This window comes from Tyto alba, unplaced genomic scaffold (assembly GCF_018691265.1).
Source record: "Tyto alba isolate M040663 unplaced genomic scaffold, T.alba_DEE_v4.0 Super-Scaffold_39, whole genome shotgun sequence".
In the NCBI taxonomy this organism is placed as follows: domain Eukaryota; kingdom Metazoa; phylum Chordata; class Aves; order Strigiformes; family Tytonidae; genus Tyto; species Tyto alba.
The window spans coordinates 6520286-6536606 of NW_024881314.1; the positions used below are offsets into that span (position 1 = coordinate 6520286).

General features: G+C 36.4%; 1 protein-coding gene across 2 annotated transcripts in view; it reads left to right on the forward strand.

Annotated features, from left to right (window-relative positions):
• The window catches only part of CA10 (carbonic anhydrase 10), a 208650-nt gene that overhangs the window by 150004 nt on the left and 42325 nt on the right, over nt 1–16321 (forward strand). For both annotated transcript variants that reach the window (XM_042802670.1, XM_042802669.1), the window contains exon 5: nt 11357–11542. In XM_042802670.1, coding sequence (XP_042658604.1) covers nt 11357–11542 — 186 coding nt within the window. The remainder of the gene's footprint in view (nt 1–11356; nt 11543–16321) is intronic.

Below are 16321 nucleotides of genomic sequence, written 5' to 3' on the forward strand. Positions count from 1 at the left end.
GAATATGAACTACTATTTTAAAAGATTCTTCCTGGGAAGATGGTAAAGATGAACTTGTCAATCTTGTTGTTTCAACAGATTAAACATTCTTGAAACTCTTTAGAATATATATGATAAAACACATCTTAAAAGTGAACTTGTCTTTTATGTCTGCAAAGCTAAGATCCTATCTAGTCTAAATTGTATCCCTATTGCATTTAGTCACATCCTGATTCCTAGCTAACTTTATCCCATAACCCCTTTCCCCTGTTAACTCTTCTACAGCTCCAGATAAATCTGTATTTCGGTAAGCACAGTGACCAAGAAAAACAGAGGGGAACTGATGGTAAACTAGCATGATGCAGAAATTGGTTTTCTAATAGCCTTTTTCAGAATAGTTTCTCACTATTTCTTTATAATTTGAGCTAGTGGAAAAGTGTCTTTCACTCTGCATGGAATAAAACATGCTTGGGAATGATATAAGAGGGAAAAAAATGCTTCTTGGTATTCAGAGCTTTGTGTCACTTTGATTCCTTGTAAAAATACTAATTTACACAAATCCAGTATACGTGGAGCTGTACGGAGGATTAGATACTGAACAAAGAAACAGCTCCTCTCCCATAGCCACCCAATCTATAAACACAGCAGGTAATGTGGAATGGGGGGAAAAACAAAACAAAACAAAACACCAAACCAACCAACCAACCAACAATATCCCCAACAGAATAAACACAAAATCTCTTGATCAAGTTTTATCAGAAGATTGCTCATAAGAAGAGTGCTCATCATTTGGACTGTAGTCCAAATTTTGCAGCTTCCATCCAACTTGCATATTGACTCTCAGACATGTTTGATTCAGAGGCATATTGGAAGACAGAGAATGTTCTTCTAGTTAAGCTAGAATTGATCGTTCTTTAGGGAACTCTGTTTCAAAAAAATGTGGATTTGTGTTTTTTTTTTTTAAAGTGCATGGTCAGGAAAAAAATGAAGGGCTTTGGAGTAGAGTGAAATGTCAGGAAAAGCAAAGATAAGTTCAGGATAGGGCTGGTTTGGTTGTTTTTCTTTTATTTCTACCTCTACTACAGTTCCATTGTTTTCTCAACATAAAAAGGTACAGAAATGCTTTTGAGGCAGATAAAATGAGAAAAGTAAAACAGTCCTCTGTTAAACGGGAATGGTAGCATTTGTAACTGGAAAGGCTAATTTATTCATCTTCTTTAAAGAACTAGAAAAAACAGGCCAGGACAAAACAGCTCTCCTGCTGCTCAAAAAAAAAAAAAAACAGTGAAATATGCTACTAGGCAGAATAGCTCATGATTTTTGCATGCCACAAAGGATTTTCCTTGACACATAATTAATTTTATTGAGGTCAAATTTCAAGTTATCTAAATACTAGTTTACCTCCAGAGATACAGGGCTCAGGAAATTGTTTTGCAATCACTATGCATTTTTTCCTTGGCAGTGATTTGGGAAGCAGCTTGATATTGTGAAATATACCGCTTTTAAAAACTTATTACAGTTCTGCTAAAAAAGCTGATAAAACTTTTGTCCCTTTCATGGCTAAAAAGCTGAGCTTTATAGATTCTTCTTTTCATTTCCACTGACTTACAATTTCCGTAAAGCATTACCACGCTTCTCTGGCTACACCACAACTCAGACACTGCAGTTTTCCCTTAAACAGGGTTCAGTACATTGGAACTTCATGGCTAGAGTGGTCAGAGGATTTCAAAAAGCAGCACTGGTCACTTCATTATTTTAGAGGGCTTATGAAAACTTAATGGGCATAGAAATTTAGAACTTCCTGGCAGAAGAAGGATTAGAAAATTAAAGAACTACAACAAATGGGGGTTTCTGGCTCTTGTAAAATTGTATCGTTAACCTTAATAATCGTAGGTTTTCACAGTGGTGTAAAACAGATGAACTTTACCGTGCTCAGAGCACTGTGTGCTTCTCAGCCGTTCAGACAGCAATCTAATGCTCTGGATGCACAACAGCAAGAAGGTTTTCCTGCCCTATTAATCTAGGCCTGTGTGTGAGGACAGATGTTTTTCTTCCTCGTTCTATTCACAGAAGTTAGTAAAAAAGAAAATATATTATTTCTGTATATGAATATATAAAGATATATACATATGTAGATGAGCATATATACATACAAAGACATACAGATGCAGGTAAAGGGGTGAGTGTATTAATAATCTGGACAATACTACAGTGCTGTTTTACCACTTAGCTTGAAAGACACTTCCCAGATCAATTAAGCACAGCCTTTTTCCTAATGCTATATACAAATAGTAAAGCAGAAGATACACCAACAGTTTAAAAGAGAATTTAAATCAATCAACTAGCTATATCTCATCTGTTCAGCAGGGAAATTTCTTTTAAAAGTTGCTTTAGGAATAAAAGTACTGAAGAAAATGTACAAGGAAAATAAAGATATTAGAAAGTCTGAAATACTTCTATTAATATGCACTTGATCAAATGATACATTAAGCATCTAATGTCAAAGTCTGTCTTGCTATATGGAAAACATAAGGAAAGTGGAACACACTAATTTCAATATACGTCCTATAAATTTCTGTCTGATCTGGATTCCATTGGAAAACCTGTGGCATTTCAACCAAAGAGCTCTCTGAAAGAATAGCTCTGAAATCCAGGCAACTACCAAAGGTCGGCGCATCTCACTATCACTCACTAAAAAAGGATTCAGTTAGCCCCTCAGGATTTTAACATATTCAATTTTACATTTTAAACGCCCACAAAAAAATGGAAAGAGTAGTTTTCCATTTATTTGGATTTCTCACAAGTTTGTAGGCTTTTGTACCATTTACAACCTTTTGAGAATTTATGTAAGCCCTCAGATTTTAAAAAGGCAGCTCTTTTGACATTCTTTTATCAGAGACAAAAATTATCCTTAACACAGTTTTTATTGCAGATTCTTCAAACTAAAATCTCGTTACAGGTTGCTAGACTAAATTAGGGTAATGAGTTCTCCAGGCCCCAGTTACTCTCTCAATTACTTATTGACTGAGCCTAATTCTAAACTAAGGTTAATGAACTAAAAGGAGCATGCAAATGTAATTTTTCCCTTTTTCATATAATGCTTGTAACTGTGTCACAGCACAGGATGAGACTTGTTATCAGTGGTAAAGTGGCTATAGACACACATGTTTTTGAATTGCTGAGTCTAATTCTGCAATTATACATTGTAAGTCTATCTTAGAATGCTCCAAAACATCCTTTTTAAACACTAGAGCATGACACAGGCACACAACTATCTCTTCTAAGGCTGAGGTACTCAACGACTTTTTTGCTTCAGTCTTTACCAGCAAGGGCTCACAGCCACACTGCCCAAGTTGCAGAAGGCAATGGCAGGGACTGGAAGAATGAAGAACCACCCACTGCAGAATATCAGGTTGAAGACCATCTAAGGAACCAGAAGGTTCACAAGTCCGTGGGACCTGATGAGATGCATCCATAGGCCCTGAGGGAACTGGCCGATGAAGTGGCTAAGGCACTATCCATCATATTTGATGGGTCTCGGCAGTTCCTGCTGGCTGGAAAAGGGGAAACATAACCCCGATTTTTAAAAAGGAAAAAAACAAAGATGCAGGGAACTACAGGCCAGTCAGTCTCACCTGTGTTCCTGGCAAGATCATGGGGTGGATCCTCCTGGAAACTGTGCTAGGGCACATGGAAAACGTGGCTTCACTAGGGGCAAATTGTGCCTGAACACACTTGGTGACCTACAACTGTGTTACAGCTGTGGTGGTTAAGGGAAGAGCAACTGATGTCATCTACCAGGACTTGTGCAAAGGATTTGACACTGTCCTGCATGACATCTTTGTCTGCAAATTGGACAGACATGGGGTTTGATAGTTGGAACACTCAGTGGATAAGGAATTGGCTGGATGGTCACACTCAAAGAGTTGTGCTCAACAGCCCGATGTCCGAGTTGAGAGCACTGACAAGGGGCGTTGCTCGCGGGTCAGTACTGGGACCGGTGCTGTTTAACATCTTTGTCAGCAACAAGAGCGTGATTTCACTGTAAAGCTAGCGTCAACACACAAAGCAATTATTACTGCTAAACACTATAAATTTGGCTGCATCTGCTTTAGGCTTCATAGTTACTAACAAGCAAAAATCATTGCATTAATGGAGTAGTGGAAAGACAGTAAAGCACTTTATTATCCCTAAAAGGCAGCATGTGGAATATAGACTCTGCAGGGTATTACCAATATCCTAGGATCAGTTTCATTCGTTCACATCCTGTGGCATAAAATTATCTCAAACTAACCATGACCCTGTGGGTCCTCTATTAAAATTATATTTTTGTTACAGAATGGTGTATACATTATTGAAGCACATTATTTTGATCACTGAAAATTGACATATTGTGTTCATTAGCCAATAAGCCTGAATATTTAATTTATGAGGTTTACTCCAAGTTTTTTACAGATCAGTCACTTACAGGAAGTAAACAGGCAAAACTGCAGAGTAGTGAATGGGAAAGTTTCTTACTGAAAATGGTCCTTTAAAAAGCAAAGTGTGTCATGCCATATGCTGATACATGACACATTATATTAAGCAGGTAAATGGGTTAATTGGACTCATTAACATCATTTCCTTTTAAAAAATTTTCAGCTAGGAAGATGAAAAGATTATTTTAATCTTTACACTTCTCTCTTACAATTTACATTTTTCACACAGGCCTTTTTAATCAAATATTGATGATGAGGCCTGTTGTTCTTCAAAGCTCAGCAATTATATTGCAGCTCCCTCTCAGTAAGTGGCACTGTATCAAAACTCCAGTATTTCCTTATCTTTATGTCCCTCCCTTCCACTTTTTTTTTTTTTTTTTTTTAAATAGACACAACATGAGATCTAATGAATTCTCACCAGAAAAGGCACTATGGGTATTTTGCTTATGTGATGGCCTTCAAGCAACCTGCTGAGCCTGCATCCTCCAAACACTCAGTTGTAGACGAGAAACCTACTTGGCTGATGCAACAGACGCCACAATTCTGTCCCACAGCTGAAACCACCACTTCTGAAACTAAAGCCATGGATTACGGTTGTCACACAAAAACAGATTAGTTTTCATTTTCTTCCTGGCTGTGGAAGACCCCGTGGTATATATGTGAAAGCTCTATGGGATGGGTCAACAGTGCTCTCTGCTGGCAGCAAGGAAGGCTTGCAGAAAACATAGCCGGATTTTGCCTTAAAATTACCTTCAAAAATAAAGCATGAAATACTTTGATTATGTATTTACGTCTAAGGCCCTGATACATTTATAGGCAAATCTGTAGAAGATCATGATTTACAAGGTCAAGAAGTGTGCCACTCATTGCAGACATGATTTTGAAAATTTATACTAGCAGAGTTTCTTTACATACTGTTGCATACAATGGTTAAGCGTAAAGATGAAGGGAGGAGAAAAATGATTATGAAAAATAACTATTAAAATTTACAAATATTCATCAAAGTCACCTAAATAGAAAACAATGGTTTAAAAATAATTTAAAAATTTGTGTGTGTGTGCATATGTCTATATATGTACATACACAGAGAATACTTCAGGACAAGGGTAGAGCTCTCAAAAGTTTGGAAAATCTATAGAAAATTGTCTCCTATTTGATTATATGAATCTCCTCTCTAAGAGTAGTCTTTAAACCAAGAAAACCCTTCTTAAGCAACTGTTAAATAACTTCAAAGAATTAGTCTGTAAAATGGTTTTATTTTCCAGCTTGGGTCCCCTCTAACAACAACTAGAAAACCAAGACAGTAGCATAAAACTACTTACTAAATTAACTGGATGCCATAATCACAATATTAAGAAAATACATGTTCTTGTAGAGCCACTGCTTTGAAATAAGGGAATGTAATTTTGCTGCAGAGAGCTAAGCAGTGTGCCTTAGTAGGTTACATTTGAAATTCTAGTTTGGTGCAATGCTTCATCACTGTCCCTAAAGTCAGATTTCAAATCATAGACTTGCCCTGAAGTCTATGTAAACTCTATTTCAAACCCTGAAGCACTCTCTGCTTTGCACAAGAGAGATATAAGGTACTTACTACAGTGTGATCAATTTAAGTCAATGAGGACAGTACTTTATATCACAGAATATGGTCTGATCAAGATACTACTAACCAGAAGAACAGTAAATGAAAGGAACTTAAATGAGGGACTTAGAAAAACATGTTTCAGTTTGTCACTGCACTTAGAAACTCAAGTTTAGGTAACCTGAGCCACAGAGTGAAATTTTGCATAGGACAATCTTGTCTAAGTGTCAGAAAGAGAATAAAACCACCTGGCATTAATCTTGACTTACACCAGTGAGACAAAAAAAACAATTGCAGATTTATTTTTGTATTTTTTTTTAAGAACTTTGAGACCCAGAGATGGCAGACGCTAGCAACAGTTTAATATTAGTGTTAATGTTTTAATGTTTCCATGGAACACTTCATGTGTTCCATGTGTTCCATGGAACTCCTTCATGGAGCCGCAATGGCACATTACACATCCCTTTGGATCCGTGCTGCTTTCCCCAGGCCACCCGCTGCTATTGCTGCGCTGCCACTGACTGGCAGAAAGCAAAGGTAATGACAGGGTCTGTGGCGCTCCCAGTTCAGATGCTGCTGGCGGGGGAGGAAGGCCCACCACTCCCTGAGGCTGCAGAGCTTGTTTTCCTATTCTGCTGGAATATAGGGCTCCAGGAGGAAAATATGGAAGCCAGATGGCAGATGATTGAAGTTTGGTTATTGCAAGACATAAAACTGGGGCACTATGACACCTTCAAAACACTCTTCAATCCTTGGTGATTTGCTTCCCTACACAGTACTAGGCCTTCTTTGGACTGTATCTATTTCCATCCTAAAGAAAGGAACATCTAATACTGCAGATAAGATCCAAGGACACCACAGCAGGCACCCATACACAATTGATTTTCTTGCTTCCTTATATTCAGTGCTGCTCCGGTGGCAGGTACTGATACAAGTTTAAAAGTGTTCTTGGAACTGATCTTCAGATCACTCTTACCTGAATAAATCCAAATGCGCTATTTAGCTATTTTGTAAAGGCCCCTAGGAAGCAGAGAGCCTGCGCTACCCCTTGAAGAAAGGTGAGAGTGAACTGCTAACATAGCGTGGGATTGAAGCAAAGAATCAATCTCAGCTCCTTCTCCTCTCCTCTTGCATTCTCTGCTTACATTTCTAGCATGGCTTCACCCAGAAACAGGCTGCTTTTTCTGTCACTTCTCCTGCTCAGGGTTTTGAAGGCTATTTTAACACTGACTGTAATGTAAAGATGTAGGCCACGAAGGAAGTTCTGAAAAATATTTAGTTCAGGACTAGTTGCAGAAGAAAAGAAGAAGGGAACAAGATGTACAGTTAACTAGGACATAGCAAAAATGCTTCCACAAATACAGGGTTAAAGAACATGACTAGAAAAAAATGTTTCAGGATTGGTTTTTGTTTTTTTCCTAAGGGTCATAAAGGTCTGTAAAGTTTCAAGATAAGTATGCATTGAAGAGTTTGTGTTTATTTGGTATGCATTTTTATTTACTTTGCTTGTGTTCCACCTTTCGAAGAGCAGAACTGGGACTTTTTTGTGATCACAGGACCAGCAAGTTAGACACAGATACCACATGAGTATTCAGATCTAAGTTAGAAATGTAGTATGGAATATATGAGCAGCACGTTCCTGTGTGGCTGTCTTGCATCAAGATAAAGAGAGAGAATAGTGCTTCTGGGGAATTATGTGCACAAAGCTCTGTGAAGCAAGAATTAAAAGTAATGAGATTCAATAGAAAATAACTACATCAGGAATATGTTAATTTAATTAAAGTCTACCAAAGTTGAACTGTTCCACAATTAAGGTTGAAGCCCATCAAAATGCTCAGTTCTACTTGGAGATTTTGCCATAGGTGAAATTACCTGTTCGGAAATGTTTCCTAGTGTATGAGAAAAATGGGGTGAACTAAGAACGTGGTGTGATCATTAACTTTGACAATGTTGGACTTCACTGTTTTCTCAGACAGGCTTTTATTGATGTTTTAATTTATGTTTTCTTTACTGCAGTCGCATTTCTAGTGCATAAGATAAATGTGAATATTGAACCTTTTGAAAAACAGGAAGGCAAGATTTAGCACTCTTTTTTTTCCCCAAGTTTGTTTGCCATCTTTTCATCTTTATATAACTTCCAAGTCAAACAGAAACACAGAACAAAAGGGTTACTTAATAGCAGGGCAAGAAGCAACACAAAGGCCATGACTATGAAGGACATGGCACCAAAGATTAGTCTGACACGTTAAGGAAATAGTTCTATAGATCATAACAGATCTTTTACATTATCCTTTTAAACTACCCTATAATGTTTTATCTAATCCACAGAATCATATAAAAAAGTAAATACTCTGCTTTCTGAAGTAGCAGATATTGTTGACTTTACCAAGCAGATTCAACATCTTTCCATAAGATGCCCCTGTGTCCATACTGGTTATTTTGTAGGAGAATGTACAAAATACAGAAAATATCTCCTCATTAACTTCTGTGCCTGCAACCTTTTACATGATCACATGCAACTTTGCTTTCCACAAAACCAACTCAGTTTGATGTTCTAAAATGAGAGTGCAGTGCACCATCACCTTAAAGGCTCAGTACCATAAAATGTGGAAAATCCTTCTTTTATCAGTAGGTTCACAGAGTGAATGAGACGAGAACTTTCTTTTTCTCCAGTAGCAGTTAAAACAGCTCATAGCGAAAAGACAATGTATTTTTTTCTTCCAAAAACAATGGAAGACAAACTTCTTTTCTTGCACTATCTCTTTCATGACACCTTCCTACTGAGTATAATGGATTTATGGAATTTGATGTGATACTATGTCCTAACAACTGTAAATAGTTATACTTGAAAGGTGCACTTTTAAAAGTGATGTTACTGGGTTTGTATATAAATCACACAATATTCTGGAACACGATAAAGAATTTCACATAGCATTATGGTGATACTTCCCATAATCAAGCACAGCCTACTATACAATCTTGGCAAGTCAGAAAGTCTCCAGAAATTAAAAAAAAAAAAAAAAAAAAAAAGAGTTTCTAAATATTTCAATCTTTCATTCAGGTATAATCTGAGTAGATGGCCAATATAAGACACTTCTGTTCTCGGAGCAAGCAAATGCCTATAAAAGAAGTGCCCATTAGAAGTTGCTAGTAATGTTGGTAAATGTTGACACGCTCAAGAAGAGAAATGGGCATGTCCTGAAGATTCAGTCCTGAATCTAGACTGGTATATGCAGCTACTCATCCTTTGGGCACACACTCACAAGAAAACTAGTGCTTCACCTAAACCTAAGAAGGCATATAAAAGTGCAAGGCTTTGCATTTTTTATATTGAAGATACTGGGTTTTGTCCTTCCTGGTGACAAGTCTGTTGTGCCCATACAGGAGATTTTTACAGTCTTTCAAGTGTTCATCCCTTCCTGCAGGTTGGAACCGAGGCCTGTCAGATGCTTTGCTGCATGGCTGGTATTCTTCAGCTGCAGTTATGTAGGGAAATTCTGTTTTGAAACAGTCAATACAATCTCATTACAAACACTGCATTTTTACGAAGGAGGGGAAATGAGAAAGACAAATGTTACTCCTGTTCATGAATTTTCCTCTTATCATTTTCCGTCTCTGCTCTACAGAGAGTTATTTGAGTCATATTAAGGGTTATTTAGGTCACTTTTACCTTGAGAGAGAAAATAATAGTACCTAATTTGAGATTTGTACCAGTTAAGCAAGAAAATGGATTCTGAATATTTTGCATAGTTGCTAAATTTAACTGAGCATTCAGTGAATCAAGTTTCCAAATGTGAATAAGGGGCTTTAAACCATTTCCCCCTGTTTGTTTTTAAACTACATTTGTTACTTATGATTAGCAATTTTATGTCATTCATCTGCAGTGTACTGAAACTGAATTCAATAAACTGACCTTCTTCCACCTATTAAACCAAATTTCGTATTTAATTATTATCTGTGTCAAGTCAAGCAGAAAAACTAAGGAGCATTTATAAATAAGACCACTGTGTTTTATTTGCAATGACTAGGAATATATTTGGTTTCCTTTTCATAAGAAATTTATTACTGCTTACTTTGAATTGGAATAAACACAAAAAAAACAGAACATCTGTATCAAAGTTTTAAAAACCACAACATTCAAAAGCTATTTAATCTCATCCATTTAGTTCTATTGCACAGTCTGTTCAGTGTAACTTTTTACAACATACTGTGCAAGAAAACAGGTCATTTAAACTCAGTAATTAGTATTACAGATAAAATGACACTGGAGCAATGTTAATTACTATAGTACTGATGCAGTATAGGATATAATACATAATAGTCATGTCTTTAATTTTAAATTGAAGTGCAACAAAGCATATTATTGCTACACTTCCTCTTCTTAAAGTAAATGAATGTTATTCAAGTGTACCATTTGTATCCATGCAGAATGTTTTTAAATAAATCACAATTCTACTTTAACTCAGACTAGCATATTTCACTTTCTAACGACATAAATTAAGGAACCTCTTGCTATAGGAACTTTTAATATGACAGTGGAAATTATGACAGAATTATATTTCATATGAAAAATTTCCACAATCATTTTCTTTTTCATTAAAGCAGCTGTAAATCAGTTTGCAAATGAAGCAAAACATTCAGTCTTTAAAAATAAAGATGACTCTTGAAGAGCATTACAGCTGTTTGAAGTGTAGTAGGACCTGGAGATACATGGTCAAATTTTAATTAATTCTGTACTACTATGGCTAAAATATCTGGCAATTATAAACATGAGGAAGTCAATAAAAGTTTTTACCTGCAGCTCCAGTAGTAATAGGGCTCCCTATTTTTGAAGAATTATATCTCTGATTTTTGTAGCACTTTTACTTCTGGATAACTTTGTTATAAATATTAAAAGAAGGAAAAAATGACTTAAATTTCAGATTTGTTAAAGTGTACTTAAATAATTTATGTTAGGTGAAATGTTCCTATTTTCAGTGTGGAAATTTTGTATAGAAGCCATTATTCAGACCTTGTGTGAAAAATATTCTAAAAGCCTACTGATTTAAAAGTGAAATAATCCTATTCACTTTGTTAACCATGTGCCCCTGGCTAAAATATATACATACGGATTTAGCAAAATATTTGAATATACAGTATGAGATTCAAAGCAGAAGTTGAAGTATTACCTCAGGTTGTGTATTCTATCTCACAACAATCAGATGTATTGCTACATTTAAATGAAGGTGTTTAAAGAGCAAAATCTTGAATTACATATAACTAGTTTCTAAAATTTACAAATTCTTTTAAAAGCACTTTTTTTTGCCCCCATTTTGTTTAGGTCAGCGGGACGATGTATAATACAGGGAGGCACGTATCTCTACGATTAGACAAAGAGCATTTGGTCAACATCTCTGGAGGACCAATGACATATAGTCACCGCTTAGAGGAAATCCGGTTACACTTTGGAAGTGAAGACAGCCAGGGATCAGAGCACCTACTCAATGGACAGGCTTTCTCTGGGGAGGTATGTCAATGTATTTGAAGTTATAAATGAACCAGCATGAATTACTCACTTTTCATTTCTCCCTGAAGGTATTTGCAAACTAATTTGTATTCATAAAAATTGTTTCCCTTTATCCATTCTGAAAATCAGGGAATTACTTTTTCTTTTTTTTTTCTTTTTTTGCCTATGCAAAATTGTATGACTCATATCTACAAATGAAACTGTTGTATCTATTGTATGCATAGACACCCTATATTCTCATATGTGCTACTTACAAAGTAATCAAGTATCTTTTGATGGGTCCTTTATATCCCTAGTAAGCACAAACACAAGATTAACTGCGAAGTAATACTGAAGGTGCTTCAGGTTCTTATAAAAGTGCTAGTTTTGCTACTCACTGGTGTGTAACACTTTACATTGAGCATCATTCTGCCTTTGATTCGTGTAAAAATAAGGTGATACTTAATTTTAGAGATGGTTCCACAGAAGTCTGTTGGTCTGCTCAAGAAATAAAGCTAACTCCACGAGTAAACCCTGGCAGAATTGGTACTTCGTTTGCATTTTAAATACGTCTGTAATTGTCCCAGGAAAGACCATCATTTAACAATGCTGACAGCTATTGCAGGATGGCCCATTACTCTTGCTGAATAAATATTTTAGTGTCATATATGGAGTACTTTTTCAAGATGTATAGTGAAGTCTGCAGACTTTCTGGTAGACAAAGCAGAATCTTTCCATTCTTCTTATGTAGGAGCATTTATACATGGAAGAGATGCATGGGTTTTGTGGTACCCCATCTTTCTTCAGCTTGTGCCATGTCTGTGAATTACCGAACATGCAACTCTACTCCACAAATATTAACAAATAAAAAAATGCTTCAGAATAACTGTATATTACTGTAGAGATTATTTTTAAAGGGACTCTAGGTATCCCCATTACCATTCTATCAGAAGAGGAAAATGAATCGTTTTCCATAATAAAGCACTTATTTTCTTGGTGATGAATAATCAAATTACCATCTGTACTATCTGTCACAGACTCTGGTGATGAGTCAGTTAATGCATGGCATTTTCTTTGGCACTGTGAAACAGCAGTTATTTAAGAGTAGGAAATTAATTGCAGAGTTGTCAAATGATGGTATTATAATTGATGGTAATCATTTGCTTTGTTTTATAAGATACATAGATGTCTAATATAGCCAGTGGCAGCTTTTTCATGAAATTATTCGTGTCTTACAAAACTGACTTCTGGTTGCCTTCATTAAATTCTATGATAAGTGAACTTATAATGTATTATTCCTTTAAGAGCTGAAAGTTAAGTATGCTGTAGTAAATAAAGTCTTTGCTTTGTTATTCAGATTTAAAGAAGAGGGACATCCAAACAAAAGCAAGTAGACTGACTGAACAAGAAAGTAAAAATATAGTTGAAACATACCATTGCACTTGATATGATGTATCAGCATCATTTCAGAAATTTTTTTTATAGTTTTTAAGTCATAAATTCATGAGTCATAGACTATACCAAAGGTAAAAATGTGGATTATTTTGGAATATTTAATGATAATATTTAACTAGGCTCTTCTGGTTTAGAAAGTAGTTTTGAGTACTATTAATATTTGGTATACGCTAACAGAGACCTCAAGTTTTTCTTAATAAAAGCTGAAAACCTAGCTAAGTGGAAACCACTGTCAGTCAGTCAGTCATGCACAGCTGGATCCACACTATATGCAGGGTTCATCTAATTATCTGAATTCCTCCTGCGGTGAGTAGAAGGAGATTAGCATCTTCAGAGGATGATCATTCCTGATAGCCAGAGACGCATCTCTTAGGACAGGACAAATCACTCTGTGGAGATGCATCTCCCTTGGCAACAGAGCAGAGACAAACAACAGGCCAAGTAGCTCAGACTAGATGCCTCCTTTTCAGATGGTGAGATGAGCTCTGTCCTTTGAGGATGTGTTTTTCAAAGTTTCACATAGCTGTTTTGGGCAGCTGGACAGGTAAGTTCCAGTAAGGTCAAATATTAATTACTAATTTGAACCTGCATCTGCACAGTTAAGTCATATTGATACATCACATACTGTTTCCAAAGTACAAACACAGATTCAAATCAATCAAGCTGAATAGCACGGCTGCAAATTTTCAGTGAAGGACAGCAGCTGACATTGTCCTTAGAATATACATCCACCCATACAAATGCTGTCTGTATAAATAAGTGATTTTCGACAAGCTCTCAGCACTGGAAGATGTAATGTCTCCAGCTCCCAGCAACTATTGTAAGGAACTGTAAACAAGCTAGCTGACTATATGATAGAGTACGTGTCTTTATAATGTAGCGAATGCTTTCAAGACTGTTTCTGCTAATTACTATTCACTTCTGTGTTGGATAATGCTGTCAGAGGAGATGGGATAAAGAAAAATAACCGCATAAGAGCATTAGTTTAATTTAGCTAGTGCAGGTAAGAACAGCAATGAATATTTGCTGGCTTAGGCTACAGCAGGTGTAGGCAACCAGAGAAAAATCATTGCAGGATTACACTGACTAATTGCACGCTAACTCCCATGACACTGCCTTGTTACTGCTCTTCTTAGTTGTGTTGGGCAAATCCACTATGGGTTTTACTGAAACCTCTGTTTTGCTGGGGAAACAATTCACAAGGAGGAAGTTACTCAAGAAGTGTGATCCACTGCAGTAGATCACAATCAAATTCTTCCCACTCCTCCTTCCCTCCACTCCATTTTCACCAAGGTCTCCAACGCATGTAAAGTCAGCACACTGCAGAGAGATGGGGAACCTGGGGAGAGAGCCATACCCCTCCCTGCACTGGCAGACGACTAGATTGGCTCAAACAGACCTAAATTAAATCCAAGTGCAGACAAGGCAAAAACTTTTAAACAGCCCCAGTATATCTTGAACCAGCTGCAATGTTTTTTACACATCTGGAAATACCACCTAATATCCATACTAAGCAAGAAGTTTGTTCTTAAGGATTTTTTTTGTTTGCCTAGTGAAGATGTTCTGCAAGTGGACAGGCACTCAGAACCATGGCATGAAAAACAATCTAGGAATAGCAAATTGCTTCAAGATATACTGTGATCTGAATGATACTGAGAGGCTTGTAATTTCCAGACATTTAACTAGGTGTTAAAGGCTGTCAAGAGATATCTCTACAACAATCTGGTTACCTTTTAGCCTGTAATTATTGCTTTAGTAGGCAGAATAACTGAACTAATGCTTAAATAGTTTGAGTGTAAGGGCTTTGTGTATCAGATTATCATCAATATGTTTGGCACTGCTAACATGGAAAGAAATGTAGGCTTTGGAATGCTTAAATAAATAAATCAAGCATTTACTTATCCCTCTGATACATACTTGAATGTGTTTAATTCCCCACTCTTTGCATAAGCATCCTACTGTATTATAATGATTAAAAGAAAATCTTGGCTCAAGCAAAGGCCCCTACTAAGATACCAGTCATTTGTGTTTGCTGCCTAATGTCTCTATGCAAAACAGTTTTTAATGTTTCAGAATCCATATCATTTAATGAGAAAGATCATCTTCCTTTCAGATAACAGCAGTACAAAATACAGCAGAATTTACCAGAGGGCTGTTCAGGCACTGTCTACTGTGTTAAAGTAAAAAGATAACAACCTTCACAGCGTTCATGGTGAAAATGGGACCCTTTAACTTTACCATGTAGCAAAGTCATAAAAATCCATACAAATTTTTTTTCATAAGCAGAAAAATTAAAAATGTGCTGCAGGGGACATTCAACCACTTTATGGCTGTGCATTGTAGTAGCCTTATTAATGTGAAGGCAGAAAGTCAAGGAACTTAATTATTTGGGGTTATGCATTTTTCACAAACTCAATGGCTGGAGACTTTCAAACAAGAGACCATAGTCCACAACACATGAAAAAAATCAATTTCTTCTTCTCTGGCTACCAAGTCACCCTTCAAAAACTCACTGACAGAGATTATAAACACACAGTGATTTCATTTGATACATAGTAAAATGAAAGCCAAAATAGTATCTAAATAAATGAATACATACTGCAATCTATTCACACAGTTTGGAACTGAGATTTACTTTTGGTGCTACTAAAAGCCACTAAGAACAAAATATAAGAAAATGGGAATCAAAGGGGTGGACTGGAAATTCTGAAATACCAGCCTTCTCCTAATACTGCAATTTTTTTTATCTGAAAGCATACTCTACGTGAGTGGGGAAATTCTAGAGATAGTAAAGGATTACTTATCAGGGAGATCAGTATTGCAAATCCAACTTCTGATATTTTCAGAAGGACTGTCAGATAGACAGCCTGTGAGAAGCACCCAGCCATCTGCAATAATTTAATCCAGCCTACTGCAGAATTATAGTCTGAATTGTTAAATCAGTTCCTCTGTCACTGAGACCTTTTGTACACCTTGGACATGTCTGTGTGGTTCCAAAAGTCCTCCCCAAAAACCCCAATGTTAGTATTGTTTATACAACAACAAAAAAAAAAAAAAAAAAAAAACCTTTACTGGAATAAATTACTATATATGGACTATGATTTTAATCATGTTGACAAAACAGAAAAAGTCATGGCCGATTAGCATGTCAGAAGAAATGGCAAGAACAGGCCAACTCCATATTGTATTGCTTGATACACGCCACTTACATTGCCTTTTATTTGATAAGGACTCTATCTTCCCCAAAATTCCATCACCTTGAAGGCGAACATTCAGTTGTGCCTGGCACGTGACATTTGGCTCAGGACTCTGCCTCCTTTCCTAACATAAAAGTCAGTTCTCAAA